Source organism: Trachurus japonicus, chromosome 9 (assembly GCF_045865225.1).
Source record: "Trachurus japonicus isolate A0001 chromosome 9, Traja_1.0".
Classification (NCBI taxonomy): Eukaryota; Metazoa; Chordata; class Actinopteri; order Carangiformes; family Carangidae; genus Trachurus; species Trachurus japonicus.
The window spans coordinates 36,861,739-36,881,272 of NC_140915.1; the positions used below are offsets into that span (position 1 = coordinate 36,861,739).

The window sequence follows — 19,534 nt, forward strand, 5'->3', positions numbered from 1 at the left end:
CGTCAGTAATGCAACAGCTTTAAGAGCTAAGGCTCTTTTCTTACACACTGGACTTAAATTTGTCAATGTCAATTCTTTGCTGAGAAACACCTCAGTAATAAGTGGATGGAGGAAGTCAGTGTGGTAAATACCAACTCTATGAATCATTGTGCTTTAACTGCCAGTTTTCACACAACTCCCACAGCGCTAGTCACAAATTTAGAAAGACGAGTCATAACCACAATGTCTCACAATGTTCAAGATCTGCATTTTACAACTCAATATAAATCCTCTTCTGTTTCCATGAACAGTAACATGTTTCATTTTCATTATTTTTTTTATTCACAAGCAGAAATCTGAAATAACAAAAAAAAATGACGCATGTTTGAAAAACTGAATCAGCTTTGAAATAATTCAAGATCAGTGGTAATTATGATCAACCTGATTAATTACTGACAAGTCTGAACATATTTAAACAGCTGAGAGTTGATCTGCCAGTTAGAACGGCTACTGTGTGTTTAAACAACAATGCAGTTCAACGACAGACATCTGATAAGTCATATCAGGAAAACCACAGGTGGATCAACTAATACGCCACCAAACAAGTGCACTGACCACTTCCCACCAGCAAAGCTCCAGCACTCATTTGCATTGATTGCGCAAGAACAGTGCTGGAAGGATGAACACATGCCCTCCTCATTTGGTGTTTTGATACTGGTGGTGAGGAGCACTGCAACACACCCTTAAAGGGAAAGTTCAACATTTTGGTTAGGTCTGTTACCTTTAATTGTCGGTGCAAGCTATTTTTAGAACGGCGGAGCAGAGCTGCGCGCTGCACAGAGCTACGCTAGTATGGAGGCTAATAGGATTTCTTGTTTTCCGCTGTTCTAAAAATAGCTTGCACCAACAATTAAAGGTAACAAACCTACTTATGGCAATGGGCAATTTGCCGAAATGTTGAATTTTCCCTTTAAAATATCTGCCACAGGTGGTGAACTGGACAGAGACCTGGTAGCTGAAAGACACAGAATATGATAGACAACACTTTCCTACTCCAGTGAGTGAACCCTTGTGTCATCCTGTTTATTCACGGTTGTTGTTTTTTTTTACCTCAACATGACACTTAAAATACAAAAGAAATTTGATTGTTATCTTTGATCTTTTGATGACCCTTTCACATAAACTTGTGAACGAGTCATTAAATTCTACGCTAAACCAGAAATGTATCTTAAAGAGGTAATTCAGCAGATTTAGTATTGCACTTCTATTAATTCAAGACTTTATGGTTCCCCAAAGACAGATTAAAACTGAAGCAGCAGACGGGGCGGTGCGTGGCGCAGTGGGTAGAGTGGCCGTCCCATGTAGAGGCTACAGTCCTCGCCGCAGGCGTCCCCGGTTCGAATCCCGCGTCGGGCAGACCTTTCCTGCGTGTCATTCCCCCTCTCTCTGCCTCCCCCTTTCCTGTCTATCTCTACTGTCATCACTATCAAATAAAGGCAAAAAGCCGAAAAATATACTTAAAAAAAAAAAAAAAAACTGAAGCAGCAGAGGCCATGACATCCTGGAGTTTAATCTCTTCTATGGGAGAGGCTGCAGAGATACTGCATCCTACATTACCCATTATCTTTGTCACCAGCACCGTTCCTTCATCTCCCCTGCCTTGTACTGTGCCGGCTTCTTTCAATCCCCCACATCTCTAGGATGTCCATAGTTCAGAAAGCTGAAATGAAAGCTGTTTTAGAGGGGAACTATGCAAATTTGGTCCCTTTTCCGTTGTTTTGGAAGTTTTTTTCCCCTACAGCAGTGGTTCCTTCCCAACCTTTTTTTGGCTCGTGACCTCAATTTGACATCACAAATTTCTGGCGACCCCGCGATCACATGACGTCAATAAAGATGCGCCAGCTCAGATATTTTTATATGCTGCATTTTATTTGAACTCGATTTATATTCAAGAAAGTGAGTTTAAGATTGGGTGTGGTGTTTTTAATCATAATTAAAAAAGAATAGTAATTGGTTAAAAAAAAATATGTTAGTAATTTTTATCAATTACTAGACATTTCAGGTGACCCCATTTGAAGTCCATACATCCAGTTTTCCTGATGAGTAAACTGAACCTTACATAAAAGCTGGTGGGGCGTCGATTTAATGCACATTTGACCTGAGAAAATGAAGACAGGTGGGAAGAACAACATGCTACAGAGAGGGGATTTAATTAAAAAGCTTCCCTTGCTGCTTCCTACTTCAGATGACTCATTTCACAGACCAACATGTTGTGAAGAGCAAATATTACCAGTATGAGGCAAGAACACGCAGGGAAGTTCTAAAAATACACCACAGAGTGGAGGGCGATTGTGGAGCTCTGAAAGTGTTTGGCGGTTTTTCATACTGGGAATCCATGAACATATCTTATGTCTATTACCACTACACTTTGAGCCATGATATCCTGAGGTGACCGGCCTCCCCTTCGTTCATCGTGGTCTGCTGGAGAAGCAGACCTTTAAATAGCATCCATGACTGCAGGCCTGTTCTGTCAAACCACACATATAATTGTTTGCTGGAGGAAATGCTCTCCAGTGTTACAGTCCTTGCATTTAAAAAAAAGAAAAAAAAAAGCTGGAATAATCACAGGAAATGTAGGTTAAGAGCTACTCTGGACCACAGACCTGGATTCTGGAGAGCTGGTGTAATAACCCATATTTAGATACAGGTCACTGTAATACTCCACTCACAAAAAACAAAGACTTGTACAGTAAACACAGGTAAAACAAAGTGAAGGAGAGAGAGAGAGAAAGTCAGCTTTGTCTTGAGGACTCTGATCAACAAACATGCACAGGTGTTGGTCTGCTGACTCACTGATAATCCATCAGAATCTTGTTTGTAAATAGCAGTAATAGGCTACACTGGAAAACCACAGGACGGCTGGTATCAAACATGACTGATAAACCCAACTAGCAGGCAAAGACAGGTGTCTGCATCATTGTTTAATGGTCTCTGTTTTCATCCCATCCAAACAACCCAACTGTAGAGCTGGCTGGAAATGATGAAGCCTTACTGCTGCTGGTCTGGAGTGAGTTATTCTTTGCAGTAATTCCTTTATGGCCTTGCCTTACAATCTGAACCACAACAACAACATAAGAGCTCAAATAAAAAACTAACGAAAAACCATTGGTCCATACATTGAAAATGAACTTGTGTTTAGCTTTACTTTACATAAATTTACATTTACTACAATGCTTTTTTTTCCCCATTTTATTTTGATTTAGAGAACATAATAAAGGTCAAAACAATGTCATAGTATTTGTTTTGTTTTCTCTAAATCAAAATAAGATTTAAAAAATGTATCACAAAAAAAATAAATGTACTGTAATCCGTTACCAGGCTAAATAATAACTTTTGTAACTTAGTCCAAGACTGTAGCCACTTCTTTGATTTGTTAATCCATGTTATTGTTTACATATCAATTCACCATAAAAGCGCTCCATTTACATTAGCCAAACTCTTTCAAAATAAAATACCTAAAATAATACATAGCAAACACAAGAAATGCACTATAATAATATCTAACTATCGAGTTTCCAAACTAAAATGGGTCTAGTAAGGTTTCCACCAGTCTCCCTGAAGGCCTGAAAAACTTGAGAGCAGTGTAGTGTGTAGGTGTAAAAACCAGACTGTGTGGATGTAGCCGCTGCCTTACAGCCACTCATTTAAAACAAGAACATGCCTGAAGCTTGGGACAATAAGAACTGAAGCTTTCACAAGCCAGACAATTCACTGCTCAAGCAGCGTTCATCTCACAACTGAGTGAATACACTAGATCACATCGTCATGTCAACCCCACATATCCTAAGACAACACCAACCATCACGTGTTCTTCCACCAGAATAAACATGGGATGGCGACCGGCAGCTTGTTCGCTACGCAGTGATGCTTTTGCACAAAAACACTTGGGTGAGATCGGGATGGAGAGGCCCGGGCCAACGTGGAGACAGGAAACCAGTGGACTTTGTATTACTGGTCTCCAACAAGTGAACTGAAGTCATTGGTCACCGATATGATCTCATCTGCTCCCTGATCAGCTGATCCAGCCTGGGGTCTGTTTAAATTGGTCCTATCCAGAATATCTAGGTCAGTGGGCATAGGCCTACTGTGTTCCTGCTTCAAAAGGATCCATCTCATGAATGCTCCTTCATATTTTACTTTTAAAAAATCTATATCATCTGATAACCCTCATCAGATTGTTATAATCCCATAAATGTTGTGTCAACTGGCCTCAAAATAACATACAGTATCAATGGATCTATGATCTATAAGAGAATAATGTGAATGTTTGAGACTGTTGCAGTTAACCAACACTTGAGGCATTTATGCACTGAGATGTCATAATGTCCCTGCACTGCACACTCTGTAAAACCTGTTTCTGGATTAGTGAAGACCCTTTAAAACAGATAAGACGGTAAAGGTGAGTCACAGAGCTCAGGTTAATGACTCATGACAACATGTTACACACAAAAGAAAGTTTAAATGAGCTGAAACATCATGAGGCGACACACCACGATCATTAAGACTCAGACCAGTGAACGATCCATAAAAAAAAAATCATTTACATTCCGACTTAGTGCATACATACACTCATACTAAGTCCTATGTACAAATTGTAGGTCTATACAGGTACAAAACATTTAAAGTCAATTCATGGGGGAAAAAAAGGAAGCAGCAAATCTAAACAAATTGATGGCAGTGTTATTTGCATTATTCAAAAGGCAGCACATGTGTGGCGGTCGCTGTGTGTTCGGTAAAATTAGATGACTGCCTTTTAGACCAAGCATGTGTGTGTGCCTACATCTAAAAAGGTAGGGATTGTGTCCATCCATACACTACAGCTGTATGCTCAGCGCTTCTCAGCACTCTCAGGTTTCACCGAACGCCTCGTGACACCCACTGTCTTTGTTTCCATTCAGTCTGTCATAAAGGAAGAAACTCCCAGGACAGTTCCACCTTTTGGCTCGGGCATGTCTTCACTTGGCTGGAGTCCCTCATCCATCTCTGCAATGATCTTGTGACTAAAACTTTAAGTCCACACCTGCTGTGTCATTGCAGAGAGAACAAGTCCCTCCCCTCCCTCTCGGTACATGATGGGAAGAGGAAAATGAAACCATGGAGACAATCGGACAGGGGTGTGGAGCAAAAACAAGAACTGACGACACAAAAGGGCCACAGGACGGTGCAACATTCATCCAAATCACTATCGATAACCCTCAGGATCCTTCCTGCTTTTGGGATGTCAAATAGACCCGGAGCACTTCGGATGATTTGTAGCAGCTTACTGTGATAGTTTCACATGTGCAAAGGAGCAGTGCATCCCCAGTCTTACGCAAAAAAATGAGCTTAAATTAGCCTGACAGAGAGAAAGCCACAGCGCCATGACAACAGACGAGAAAAATTCCTGTGTCCTGGCAATGTGTGTTTAATGTTTGTAATTAGTGATCGGCTGCAAGCTGTTGGGAGGGAGGAAGTTTTCTCCTGGAGAGTTTGCACTAGTTTGAACAGTGAAAAAAAAAGGAGGAGAGAAAAATAAGTACGGTGGGAAAATAGTGTGACCGGGCTGATTCAGCAGGACATTAGAGTAGTAGACTGCACCCACAATGGAAGGAGCAGCAGCATGATGGGAAATAATCACCAGCGCAAATCCGGTCGAAAAATCCTACTAATCTGCTGGCCCTCTGTCTTGATATCACATTTCTGTCTGTGGTTTGAAAAAAAAAACCTTTTTACAAGGCCCATGGCTGGTAATCAGTCAGTGCATGGAAAAGAAAACTCAAGCTTATCAGCCTCTTATCATGACAAGGACAGACTTATGATACAGCAGGTACACATTAATTGGGAGTGCTAAGCCCTTGTGTTACTGGAGCAAGGCCACGGAGTCCTGATATGAACCAACAGCCTGTGTAAAAGAGACAACTCGGAGAATTTAATGGTCATTTGCCCACCAGGTCACAACAAGCATGTCTGGTGCTGCAATACTTTAATGTATTGTCATGTGGTGTTCAGGGAATGCATTTCATTCTCCTAAAAAAAAAATTAAAAAAGTGCTTTGATGTGGTGGTGTCAGGACTCATTAGTCCAGGCTGACCCGGGCATATTTCAGATAAGAGTCTTCAGTTGTGTTTTCCTCGGAAACGCAGCCGACTTCACGGAGTCTGCTTTAAATTGGTAAATACGTGAGTGAAGTTTTGGCACGACGACCTGTCCCCGACGGAGAGCCGAGGCTGGCCCGGTGTTGTATAATAATGTCTTCAGAAATATGTTACTTAGCATTAGCATGGTCACTGAAACGTTGTCCTCTCCGGTGTTAGTGAACACAAACCGTGAATCCTCGCGTGTTAAAACTTGAGACAATGCCCCCCCACCTCCCCCACACAACCCCCTTCCTCCTCCTCCTCCTCCTCCCCTGCTCCGTCCTCCAAGGTTAACGATTTGTTACCGACTTCTTAGCGTTTCACAACATTTAAGTTCGGTTGACAACATATGGATAACATCAAATCCCAAACGAAAGCCCGACGACGCCGTTTCCGTGACCCCCGCCGGGCGTGTGTTAGGAAAAGCACAACAACAAAGGGGCTGAGGGAAAAACTGTGACCGAGGAAAAAGCAGTCAATAGCTAACAGTGGACTACAAAAAAAAAGCCTCCAGTAGCTTTAACATTTACCTCGTCCATCTCCTGGATCATTTTGGTGAGTTTCTCGTCGTCCTCCAGGAACTCGTTGAGCTGCGTCATCGTGTAGCCGCTGAACTTGTTGGAAAAACTAGACATTTTGAGCTCTTGTTGTGTGTTTCTCCTCGTCTGCGGTGTTTCTTCTGCTCGCCTCTCAGACTGTGACAGCTGACTGAGCTGCTTCCCCTTTCAGGAACTAGAGGAGGATACAGGCCCGGCGCTGCCTTCAAGGACGCTCGGAAATACCAGTACTGCCGTCAACCGAGCGATGATTCAGGTGCAGCCAGCGCGCGTAGCACCGGCTGAACCTTTTACGCAGTTTTAATCTGTCTGCTAATTATTAACTTTATTAACACTGAACATGTGGATGCACATACCTTCGTATACAGCTTGTTAAACAGAAAAAAAAACCTTTGGTATATTACAACTGAACTCAAATTGTTACAAGAAACTTATATTAAAAAAAGATTTTTTTAAAAATTAAGGGAAAAAAAGTATTTAAACTGTAACCCCCCTCCCCCTACAAATCCCTTACCATGGGTTAGGTCTTCGGATTTGCTTTGCACAACGGTCCAGAACTGCATAATATAAAGCTATGCAGATTATCACATTTTAAAAGGTGGAACCAGATAATTTGTATTAAATACATATTGTCGAAAATAAATGAATATTAAACGCAACACCCCCGTCACACCACTAATTTCCCACGATAGTGGAAAAAAGTCACAGGTTTCCATTAGCTGAATCTTGGGAGTTTTACCAAGACACGTGAATGCAACATATGGCACCAATGCAGAACAGTATGTTTGCTGCTGGAACAATAAAGAACAGTGAACAAGCAGGTATTTTTTACAGTCTTCATTACATTGCATTGTTCATTTCCAGTGGTGGATACAGTTACATCATGGACATGTAGTGTCATAAATTGATTTATTGTTATCAATGACAATCACAGAGCTCTATGGTGCATTCAGTTTCACAGCCAAAGGCACCATCACATGCTTAATTGTGGAATTACCAATAATATAAATAATTTATATTTCTAATGTAAAAAGACACACCAAGCATTCTCCCACCTGCTACAACAAAACCAATACAAAAGCAAAAAACAAACCCCTGTAAAGACTCAAATAAAACCATTTCTGTCTAGAGTGTGATGATGAGGTATTAAGTACATACTGCCTTACACAGCTCGTAAAGCTTAAAGCTAATTAATCAGTTCAATAAGCATACTGACCACTCATTCAAGTTTTATTTTCAATGCTCATCCTTTAGGATATGTTTACTATTCTATAGTATTCTATAGTATAGTACTATATATTATAACTTAATGATAGTCAGTTATGTCTGTAAGTGGATCTTTACCCTGACTGATTCTGACATGATCAAATTTCTCACTAAAATATATCAAGTATCTGGGTTTCTCTGGAGCTCTTTCACTGCTCCGCTGCCTTTTTGCTACTGTACAGTAAACAGTACATGGTTTGAGCAGCAGTTTGATTCCATTCCCACACACTGGTGTTGATCCTCAGTAACGAGCGCTGTGCTCAGACTCGCTGGCACTGCTGCTGCTCTGTCTCCTCCTCTGACGCTCTCCGTCAGACTTCCAGCTTTGGTTTTCAGAAGGGTTTAGGACCTCGGCCCCTGTCTCTATGCCCAGGACCTGCCTCTGCACCAGCTTGGAGTAGAGCCCGCCGTTGGCCATCAGCTGACCGTGAGGCCCTTGTTCAGCCACGAAGCCCTTGTCGATGACGATAATGTTGTCTGCCTTCTCCACTGTGCTGAGCCGATGGGCGATCACCAGCACGGTGTGCTCCCGCATGATATTGTTCAGAGCCTGCTGAACCTGAAATGCACAGTCACTGACATAAATCAGCAGCTCTCTGACACACACTATCGTTCACTGATCTACCAGCCGCTCCAGGGCTACATTACAGATTTGTAAACATGGTGCAGCGTGTCATTTGCCTATTGACTGTAAATACATGGACGAAATGAATTGCTTCCTTACAATGTGTTCGCTCTCTGCATCCAGAGCGCTGGTGGCCTCGTCCAGGATGAGGACACGTGGACTGCGGATGAGAGCTCTTGCGATGGCCACCCTCTGTTTCTGCCCCCCTGACAACTGGGTGCCCTTCTCTCCCACACCTGGAAAAAACATGAACTGTGACTTTGTGAAACACAGTTTGTTAGCTTAAAGGGATACTTCACCCAAAATCAATAATTTACCAATTTTCCACTCACCGTCATGCCAAGTAAGGGTTCGGAGAACTTTCAGAGTTATCAAAACACCTTTGGAGTTCCAGGGGGGGTCCGGCTGGCAACGGATTTTCATATAATGGCGGTGGATAGAGTTCACTTTTGAATCGTCCAAAACACACACTATGAAACATCTTAATACCTCCATACTGCTCGTCCGTACTGACCCAAGTGTCCTGAAGCCTTGACATGAAAAAGTTGTTCCGAACAACTTTTTCATTATATGAAAATCCGTTGCCAGTCGGACCCACCCGGGAACTACAAAAGCGTTTTGATAACAGAAAGTTCTCCGAACCGTTCCTTGGCATGACGGTGAGTAGAAAATTGGTGAATTTTGGGTGAAGTATCCCTTTAACCAACAGAATATAATTACTTGTTAGACTTTTTTATGTTTTAAAGGTACATTGTGTAGGAATTACTCCCATCTAGCGTTGCGGTTGTATATCGCAAGCAACTCAATCGTATTTTTCATGCTGCATTCACGTGAAATTGGGCAGATGGACGACAGCCGCTGCACGTAACGGCATAAACAAGCCTCTATGTAAACAAGTGGTCTGTCAGCACGAGGCAAAACAATACACGTGACAATATGTTGTCATGGCGATGTCGTATTGTTTACCTGACCCCCGTTTTACCGGCTTTCTCTGGACTTCTGTGACTAAAATGACGTCTGGTTTGTTACCGACGGCCGTCTGTCGGACTGCAGGTGAATGCAGCATCAGTGTAACGCTCCATTCCTCCTCACTGCGTTACCGCGGTGACTTTTCACAGACGCCACCTCGACCTGAGCCGACAGCTCCGGTGTCTCCGCTGAGTTTCCGTGGTTACCTACCGTCACGCTGCCACTGAACGTAAAAACATGGCGACACCACCTGGCAGCAGCACCGAGCTTACCCGCTCCATGGAGATATGAATGATATGAACGGCTCATTCAGAGCTGAAAGGAACACTTCAGTTTGTTGATGGGGGTCATTACTGATTAATGAAAAACATACTTTTGAACGAACCCCTAAACCGACACAAATTAGACCACAGACCCCCCATTGGACAACATTTTGAAACAAACACTAGAAATAGACAAATGTTCTGAGACTGAATGATGTTACTTTTTTTAGTCAATGTATGTTGAAATTACTGCCAATGGCATGGATTTTTGGAAGAATTTCAAGAAATTTCTGGAAAAAAATGTAATACTTCTGGGGGGAAAAATCGGTAAAGAAAAAGTTGGGGAACCCTCTCAAGGACTCTTGGGGGTCCCCGCACCCCACTTTGAGAACCACTGATCTAGGCAGTGGACTTGCAGTGGGTGTCCACTGTATCTAACAAATAGTTCCAAATATGCACCGTGCAAGTGTAGTGGGATGTGACTGATGTACTGATGATACTGGATAAAAACAGGACAAACCTTTCCCGCTAGTAATAAAGTACATCAGTGGCTGATTTACATATAAACAGATGAGATTATTACTTGTCTCATAGCCTTTGGGGAGGGTGCTGATGAAATCATGTGCATTTGCCTTGGTGGCAGCTTGCACCACAGCCTCCATGGGGACATCGCTCAGACCGTAGGTGATGTTTTCCTCAACCGTCCGCGCAAACAGCACGGGCTCCTGCCCCACTAGAGCTACCTGCAGAGACAAAGAGACAAACTGGTGAATGTGTGTGTAAAAGATCATCACTAAAAATGGAGTGATCATTGGAAAAAGAAGCAAATGTTAAAGCAAAGGACTTATATATTATATCTTACATAACTTCCTCCTTTGTGGCCACAGAGCTCATTAACACACACATACAGACTGACATGCACTGTTGCACTGTTCCTACATTGTCATTAAAACACCTACTGTTGTTTATATTGACTCCCACACGAACCCTCCTCCTGTGGAAATTCACTATACACTTTTACTTTTGAATTTTTTACATTCATAATTTCCATAAAACAAAAGGACTTGGGGCTAAGTGTCACATGCGGAGTAGGGAGGCGCTGAGATTGATTAGATTAAAGAAAGCACCTTGTTGGTTTCAGGCTTCAGCTGAGATTTGTTGACAGACAGAAAATCTGCCCGTCCCACCCCTTTAAGAAAACATCCTGTCCTACTCCTGAAAACCGATGTACACAGACCTTGGAGTGGAGGTAGTCGTGCTGAAAGGTGTGAACAGGTTTTCCATCCAGCAGCACTTGGCCTTGTTGAGGAAGGTAGAAGTTTTCCAGCAGACTGACACAGGAACTCTTTCCACTGCCTGAGGGCCCCACCAGGGCTGTGACCTCGCCTGGCTTCAGAGTGAATGACACTCCCTGCACACAGAAACCAATTCAGGAACGTAAACAGTCAGATGACAGTTTAGTACACTGTTGCCCATAAAGTTGGAATAATTTTGTTTTCAGACACATTCCTCTTTTTATTCCTATTTAGACACATCAGTAATCACCTTTGACCTGGTGCAATGATTACATACTGTGTTGCCAGTTTTGAGAAGATATACACTTTATCTATCAATCTTTCATGAGATGAGGTGAAAAAATATTTTAATCCAACGTTATAGGCAACAGTGTAGAAAGAAAGGGCTTCAAGACTGCAGGGGTAATGAGTTGTTAGTAACTTGTGATAATACTTACACTGAATTTGATGTCTAAATATCAGCATAAACATATTCAAATGAGCAAAGCTGCTTTCATAATGTTGCAAACCAATGTACAGCTGTGTTTTCACAAAAGGATAATACATGGTTTCCTGTTAAGTTGGAATAAATTTCTTTCAAACACGTTCCTCTTTTTACTCCTATTACAAAGGTTAACTGTGGTTTAATTTTCACAGTGATATGTTTGGAAGAGATTGATCAATAGTTTTAAGTTTTAAGAAGATATACATTTTATCTATCAAGAATAAATCACATTGTCAAAATCATTTCATGATAAGAGGTAAATATACATATATATTTATACTGTATATATTATTCCAGCTTAATGAGAAACCATGTATAATAATATAATATAATATAATATAATATAATATAATATAATACTTGCATATCAAACTGCCCAGCTGTGAATAATGTTTTACTTATAGAGGGTTTAATATCAACAGACAATGGGAGCAAGATCTCTCAGAACAAACCTTGAGGATATCGATCTCAGGGCGGGTCGGGTAGGCAAATGTGATGTCTTTAAATTCAACGACACCCGCACAAGTGTCTGGAGCCTCGGTGCCATCAGCTGGGTGTGTGGGTTTCCTGTCCAGATACTCAAAAACCTTCTCAGCTGCTCCCACTCCCTGCATGAGGCCCGTGTACACCGACGCAATGCTCTGGAAGAATAAGGTAATGCTTCAGAGGATCAGCCTCATCGAATTGATTCTGTAGACAAGAATCAAAGCAGATGACATAGCCTACCTCTAGACATTCTCCCAGCTCGAGCATGTATATGAAAAATGATATCAAGGCACCGCTGCTCATCTGACCGGTGACCACAAGGTGACCGCCGTAGTAGAGGACAGCCACCTCTAGAGCCAGCTCTGATACCTGAAAAACACACACAAGTACAGTGATGTACTGATGTAGTGATGAATAAAAAAAAACCAGATCATCTTTTTTTGATGAGGCATCTGCTGCCACCTACAGAACTGGACCACATGTAGCAAGCGTAGGCCACGGCTTGCTTCTTGTTCAGCTGGAACATGACTAAGAGCTTGGCGAAGTAGGAGTCCGCCTCCCCGGACTCATTGGCAAAGCTCCGCACCGTCCTCATGGATGAGATGGTTTCTTCTGCAACTTTATTGGCCTCTGCAAGAGTTGTTTGCACTTCTTTTGTCAGTTTCTGTAGAAAAAATGAAATAAAATAAAATAAAATAAAATAAAAAACAATGTCACTTAAAGGGATAGTTCAACATTTTGGCAAATTGGCCCATTGCCATAATCCCCATAGTCTTAATGGGTTAAAGCAGAAGTAAGCAGAATGTTTGTGTTAATATCTTAGTCTTAAATAGTTATTAGGGCTGTCAGAGTTAACGCGTTAATCGCGATGAGATTAATTAAAAAAATTAACGCGATTAAATTTTTTAATCGCGGTTAATCGCGGCCCATTTTGTCCTCTGTCTGCTGGACTGGAGGACTGGAGTGTGGGACCTCCAGTCCAGTAGGTGGCGGTAAGGCACCTTCAAGTTGGTTGCTACACAAATATACACAGTCTAACATATATCCACAGCTCCATCCATTGATTTTTTGATGGCTTTGTTGTCAACAAATGCATGTGGCGATGTATTGATTTTTTGACGGCTTCTGTTGTCAACAAATGCACATGGCCAGGCAGAGGTGTAGCAAAGTAAAGGGCAATTTCCACTGGATGCAATTCGTTTCAATTCTGTGTGAGTTTCATGCATCATGTGTTATGATTAGGTAGGCCTACTAGGTCTGGTCTAAAAGTTGCTTGTCTAGAGATTATAACACTTTGGAGTGTTGAAAGTCCAAAGCGCCATATATAATATTTTTAATAGAGATTAATCGCGAGTTAACTATGGAAAAAATGCGATTAATCGCGATTAGAAAAATTAATCGTTTGACAGCCCTAATAGTTATATCTTCCGACAGCAATCACTTATATAGAGTGTTTGGTCCAAAACACGGGTCTGTCAGTCACTCTGCTCTGCTGTAAGCCGAGGAGAAAACTTTCCTTGTATCCTACAACCTTTATCCAATGAGGAGAGAGAACGGCATAAAGGGGCGGTCCTCTCTGTGTGTGCAGCCAAGGGATGCGCGTGCATGTGGTGACGTAGGGACGAGGGCGGGGACTGCTAACTCCATCGGCTGACGGAAAGTTAGCCAAAACGACCGGATCGCTTACTTCTGCTTAAAAGAATGGGTTAAAAAATGGAATTTCTTGGTTTCCCTCATCAAACTCATCAAATACACAATCCAACAACTCCAAAACACAATGGTGGACAAGTTGTGAGCTGCACATTCACCACACTATGAGATAATAACGGAACGTTACGAGACGGAGTTGTTTTCGAGGCAAATGCTTGCTGGAAAACTGCCCCTGACAGGAACGCGCATCAGCTGTTTTGCATGAATTTACCTCAAAAACAACTCTATCTCATAACGTTCCGTTATTATCTCATAGCATGGTGAATGTGCAGGTCACAACTTGTCCACAAGAGCATTTTGGAGTTGTTAGATTGTGTGTTTGATGAGGAAAACCAAGAAATCCCATTAGCCTCCATAGCGTAGCTCTGAGCAGCTTGCGGCTTGGCCGTTCTAAAAATAGCTCGCACCGACAATTAAAGGTAACGAACCTACTGCTATGACTATAGGGATTATGGCAATGGGACAATTTGCCAAAATGTTGAACTATCCCTTTAAGTTTCGCTTGCAAAACCAGTTGAGACACAGAACTACTTTACCTTGTAGTATTCTCCATAAAGTTTAGAGACAACGGCAATGAAAGGGAATCCCATGATGGTCACTAGTGTGAGCTTCCAGGACATCTTAAACATGAAGATGAAGAAGCCGGCGCCCTTGATGATGCTCCTCAGGAAGATGTTGACATTCTGGGAGATGAGATCACTCACTTGGGTGGTGTCAGCCGACAGTCGTGAGATGATGTCACCTGAAGGCACGCAGTAGCATCAGGAGGAGGAGGCCTGAATCAAAGACAGGTGGATGCATTGATGGTGGTTCCATATTTACCTGTGTGGTTTTCATCAAAAAAGGCGATTTCCTGCCTCATCAGAGTCCTGAAGAGATGGTTCCTGAGCCGAAGGTTTAATCGAGCAAACGTCAGGGTGAAGACTCCTCCGCGCACTCCCATGGCAAGTGAACTGAGGAGGGACAAGTTGGTGGACAAGTTTGGCATCTTTCTGACACTTTCTGAGTCCTATTTTGCAATATTTTAAAGGGATAGTTCAACATTTTGGTGAATTCACTTATTGCCATAACCCCTAGTCCCTAGTTTTAGGAGTAGGTTCCCTTTAATTGACGGTCCAAGCTGTTTTTCGACCGGCGGGGGAGTATGTGAGCTGCACGGTATTTCCATGTGTCCCTCATCAAACTTAATACACAATCCAACAACTCCAAAACACTCTCGTGGACAAGTTGTGACCTGCACATTCGCCGTATTGTATAATTATACGCTTTGTAACATAATTATACGTTTCGTAACGTATAATTATGTAACATTACGACACATGAAGCAGATACTTGGAACTACTTGCTTTTAAAATCACCACGCCCAGCAGTCATGTCTGAAATGTAGTTTCGGTTACGCATTTGCCTAGTAAACAACTCCGTCTCGTAACGTTCCATCATTATTTAATAGCGTGGTGAATGTGTAGGTTACAACTTGTCCACGTGAGTGTTTTGGAGTTATTGGATTGTGTGTTTGATGAATTTGATGAGGGAAAGCCCAAAATGCCTCCATAGCGTTAGCTGAGCAGCTTGCGTCTCTGCCCCACCGATCGAAAAACAGCTTGCACCGACAATTAAAGGTAACAAACCTACCCCTAAGAATATAGGGATTATGGCGATGGCCGAATTTGCAAAAATGTTGAAATATCCCTTTAATGTCTCTCCTATGCCGTCATTTTATTTTGGATATATTCTCAACATCACAATAGCAACATACTGCACATTTCCCACTCAGACAACAACATGTATAGTGTGTACACAGCACCCACCTGGCTAAGGCCAGTAACCCCAGCGTGAGAAACGGTTTAGCAAAGTACTCCATGCTCTGGTGAACCACGATGCTGTCAATGGCCTTCCCATAGTAGTACGGTATGAAGGCCTCACCTGAGGATGAAGACAAACAGCATGATGGCACACGGTTACAGCTGATCATAGATTCCAGGGTCTCAGTGGAATTTATTTGACAAGATTGTTAGTACTGATGGATAACAATGAGATCTTATGGTGCGTTCCAGGCAACCCGTAACTCGTATTTTTCTGACCTGTTCCTATGGTTACCCGTTAGAACGTACAGTCAAACTCGTAACTTCCCACCTGTGAACTCGTGCTAGATCGATCTACTCCCAGTTCCCAGTTCGTAACTCGTAACTTGCCTGGAACGCTACAAACTCGTAACTGGTGACTTGAAGTCGTGACTTACGGGTTAAAAAGCCTGCCTGGAACGCACCATTACTTACTACTCTTTACCATTTACTCTCTTTCTTTAATTTTTACTGTTTACACATATATATATATATATATACATATATATATACACACATATAATTATGTGCACACTTGCTTAACATATCATTACTTTTTTAATGTTTGTACTCTGAGTGTCCCCTGCACAGGAATTCCTATGTACCCTAACAAATGTACAAATGGAAAATAGACTTTATCTTATCTTATCAGAAATTGAATGAAATTAGATGATAATCAAACACAGTATATTTGGTTGGAGCTAACTGATGAAGAGAACAAGCAATCTTAAAGTCACATATAGCCTAAAAAATCATTAGCTAACCCGTTCCTCACTTCCTGTAGTGGAAGATAAGCACCTTTGTACTTTGATGCCACTGTAATGTACCTCCTGTTGTACCTACAGTAGTAGCCTTTTAATGATACGGTGGCCCTGAGGGACCAACACACTGCATCATGAGAACATATGCAAATACACAAGCATACTGTACAGTAGAGAAAATATCTTCATCAATTTAACAAGGTGATAAACCTGCTGGAACACACTTGTTATTCAGTACTTTGAACGTCACTGGAAACACTTGTGTTGTGTTGTTTGAATCAGCAGAGCACGTGTTCTCAAACTGATGAAGATGCGTTAAAGCAGAAGTAAGCGGAGTGTTTGTGTTAATATAAGTCTTAAATAGTTATATCTTCCGACAGCAATCACTTACATAGAGTGTTTGGTCTGAAACACGGGTCTGTCAGTCACTCTGCTCTGCTGTAAGCCGAGGAGAAAACTTTCCTTGTATCCTACAACCTTTATCCAATGAGGAGAGAGAACGGCATAAAGGGGCGGTCCTCTCTGTGTGTGCAGCCAAGGGATGCGCGTGAATGTGGTGACGTAGGGACGAGGGACGGGGACTGCTAACTCCATCTGCTGACAGGAAGTTAGCCAAAACAACCGAATCGCTTTACTTCTGCTTTAAGTGTGTTGACCTCTCAGGGCCACCGTAGATCAAAACTCTGAATATTGTGTAATGAAGTATGAGCACACAACTGCAATAGAAAGGCAGATGTGATATTGCAGATGTCACTCACACACAGCAGAGATGAGGAGGAAGAGGACGGCCACAGACAGCAGCCCAGAGTCTTTCCTGCAGAAGGTGAGCAGGCGTCCCAGCGTGGCCCCCGAGCTGGTCTCCTCCTTCTCCTGGCCTCCCTTCTCCTCCTGCTGCTTCTTCCTCTCACACCCCGCCTCCCTCTCCTCCTCGCCACCTGTCCCCACCAGCTTCTCCGTGTCCTCGGAGCCTCCTCTGCCTCTGCTGCTGCTGCTGCTGCCGGCGCCGTTGGTGCCGCTCTCATGGCTGCTGCTGCTGCTGCTGCTGCTCACAGACACAGACTGCTTCCCCAGCAGACTCCAGAGCAGCATGACGGCCAGAGAGGAGGCGCAGGTCCAGCACACCAGGCTCAGGAACCAGGGCTGGTGCGTCAGGGTCTCCAGCTCGGACAGCATCAGCATCTTGGCCAGGGCGTAGGTGATGACCACCAGGCAGACCAGGACGATGAGGGTGGTGAGCGTGGCGACCCTCGGGGGCCCGTCCTCCTTGTTGCAGCACACGCCTATGGAGGCCCCCAGCAGGAGGGAGGCCCGGAGCACCACGCTCCCCCAGAGGTCCAGCGCAGACCGGAGGATGTTGAAGTCCAGGACATCCTCTTGGAATATGATCAGCTGTGATCCGTGCGTGTACAGGACGGTGCTGATGACCACATCCAGCAGGACGAATAACACAGTGCAGCTCACATTCACTTTGATGCCCATGCTGATTATTTAAGGCAGCTGTGACAGGAACTAGAAGTGTTCAACTATAACAACAAACATACCAGAATCATTATACAGTATTTTAATATGTATCTATAGTATTCCACCAAATGGGAATATTCTACTCACTTCTTGACACTTACCTTTATTTTGAAGGGCTGTGCTGCCTGTCCTCTGTGACTGTAGGCTACAGCAGTGAGGTAGTGTAATGTAACTCCCTTCATTTAAGATGTAAGCACTCTGTTAATTATTGAGCTGTAATGCCGCCACATTGCATACACTCTAGCACACTTTACACTACATTATTGGCGTGATAAGTTAGCCATTAGCAAACACTATGTTACTGACTTGTGTTGCGTCAGGTTACAAATGCGTCCATGTCATTAAATCCCTTCCGGTCCGGGTCAAGTGTCCAGGTGTCGGAGCCTATTACGTCAGTTACTGTTGTCTCTATGTATTAATTAATAACACAATGCACAACACCGCAAATACTACACTTAACTCGCTATGTGCTACTTTGCCCAGGACCTGCAAAGTAGATGGAGGAGAGTGAACCGACATTGGCGAAGTGGTGGACGCCGGTTTCAAAGATCGTCTATGTGACGGAGGCGTCACACCGGCAGGGACAATAGTCGCGCGCCAATACCCTCGTGCGCTGTGTGTGTGGCCTTCACGGTCCTCTTGGCTCTTCGCTGGTTTTAATGCACGGGAAAATGAGTCAGGATGATACCTCGTGGGTTTTGTCCTACCTTTGCTTTCTGACGCACAACAGTTGTTGCGGAAGTGAACGTCGGGTAGCCCCGCCCACCTGGCGCTGGAGACCCTTAATATAATACATCCATGTGGAGACCCCATGGCTGGAGCACGTTAGAGCGGCAGGTCATAGACAACAACGACAGGACTATCTTCTACTGTCCAAGTCATGCTTATACACACGCCATTATCATGTTATTATAATATTATTAGAGGGTCAAAATGGCCACGGCTATTAAGACAATTAATAGAGTTACTAATCTATATAGCTCTGGAAAAAAAAAATAAGAGACCACTTTCACAAATGTTTCTTTAAAGCATCTCTACATGTATGACAGTCAGTCTTTTCTTTTCTTTATTAAATAAGAACACAAACACCACTCATTCTACTTAATGAGACACTGATGAGGTCATCACCTGAACCACATCTGGTTTTATAGGAAGATTATAAAAACTACTGCTGGGATTAGGCTATAAACATTGACATTATCCCACAAAAACTGATTTATAAACTCTTCCTGAGTTAAAATATTCTTGCTGTGTTGTTTCGGAAAAAATATGAACATGTTTTCTTTGCATTATTATTATTCAAGGTCTGAAAATACTTAATATTTTTTGTTATTTAGACTAGTTTAGTCATTTTCAGCCAATAAAAGCTCTAAATGACAATTTTTTTATTTCAATTTTTGGAGAAATTTTATTTTTTCTCAAACACATACCTATAAATAGTAAAACCAGAGAAACTGGTCATTTTGGGAGTGGTCTCTATATATATTAGAGTTCATTTGAGAGCTGAGAATAATAATAATAAATTCAGGATTTACTTCATTAATTAGATAAAAGTATGTATTCCGTTTGTTTGTGTCTGCTGGATGTGATAGATAGTTCAC

General features: G+C 42.6%; 2 protein-coding genes across 2 annotated transcripts in view; both read right to left on the bottom strand.

Annotated features, from left to right (window-relative positions):
- Positions 1 to 6,865, bottom strand: part of vps37ba (VPS37B subunit of ESCRT-I a) — a 20,518-nt gene extending 13,653 nt beyond the window's left edge. Inside the window, exon 1 of the mRNA XM_085787658.1 lies at positions 6,686 to 6,865. Coding sequence (XP_085643784.1) covers positions 6,686 to 6,790 — 105 coding nt within the window. The 5' untranslated portion in view covers positions 6,791 to 6,865. The remainder of the gene's footprint in view (positions 1 to 6,685) is intronic.
- A 677-nt stretch (positions 6,866 to 7,542) lies between these two features.
- On the bottom strand, positions 7,543 to 18,668 carry abcb9 (ATP-binding cassette, sub-family B (MDR/TAP), member 9). The gene is made up of 11 exons (XM_085787660.1): positions 17,171 to 18,668; positions 15,619 to 15,733; positions 14,633 to 14,763; positions 14,347 to 14,552; positions 12,567 to 12,764; positions 12,341 to 12,469; positions 12,067 to 12,255; positions 11,073 to 11,246; positions 10,419 to 10,578; positions 8,703 to 8,839; positions 7,543 to 8,537 (listed from the first exon to the last, which is right to left on the bottom strand). Exons 1-11 carry the CDS (start codon positions 17,889 to 17,891, stop codon positions 8,220 to 8,222), a joined length of 2,478 nt encoding a protein of 825 aa, XP_085643786.1. The 5' UTR covers positions 17,892 to 18,668; the 3' UTR covers positions 7,543 to 8,219.
- Positions 18,669 to 19,534: the final 866 nt, after the last annotated feature.

What these genes read in the sequence shown, in the direction of transcription:
- abcb9 (XM_085787660.1), bottom strand. Translation starts at nt 17,891, where the DNA reads ATGGGCATCAAAGTGAATGTGAGCTGCACTGTGTTATTCGTCCTGCTG. An exon ending in CCTCCTCATCTCTGCTGTGT is followed by an intron (nt 15,734 to 17,170) that starts GTGAGTGACATC and finishes CTTCATCCTCAG; the next exon opens with GTGAGGCCTTCATACCGTAC. An exon ending in ATGCAGAGAGCGAACACATT is followed by an intron (nt 8,538 to 8,702) that starts GTAAGGAAGCAA and finishes TGTGCATTTCAG; the next exon opens with GTTCAGCAGGCTCTGAACAA.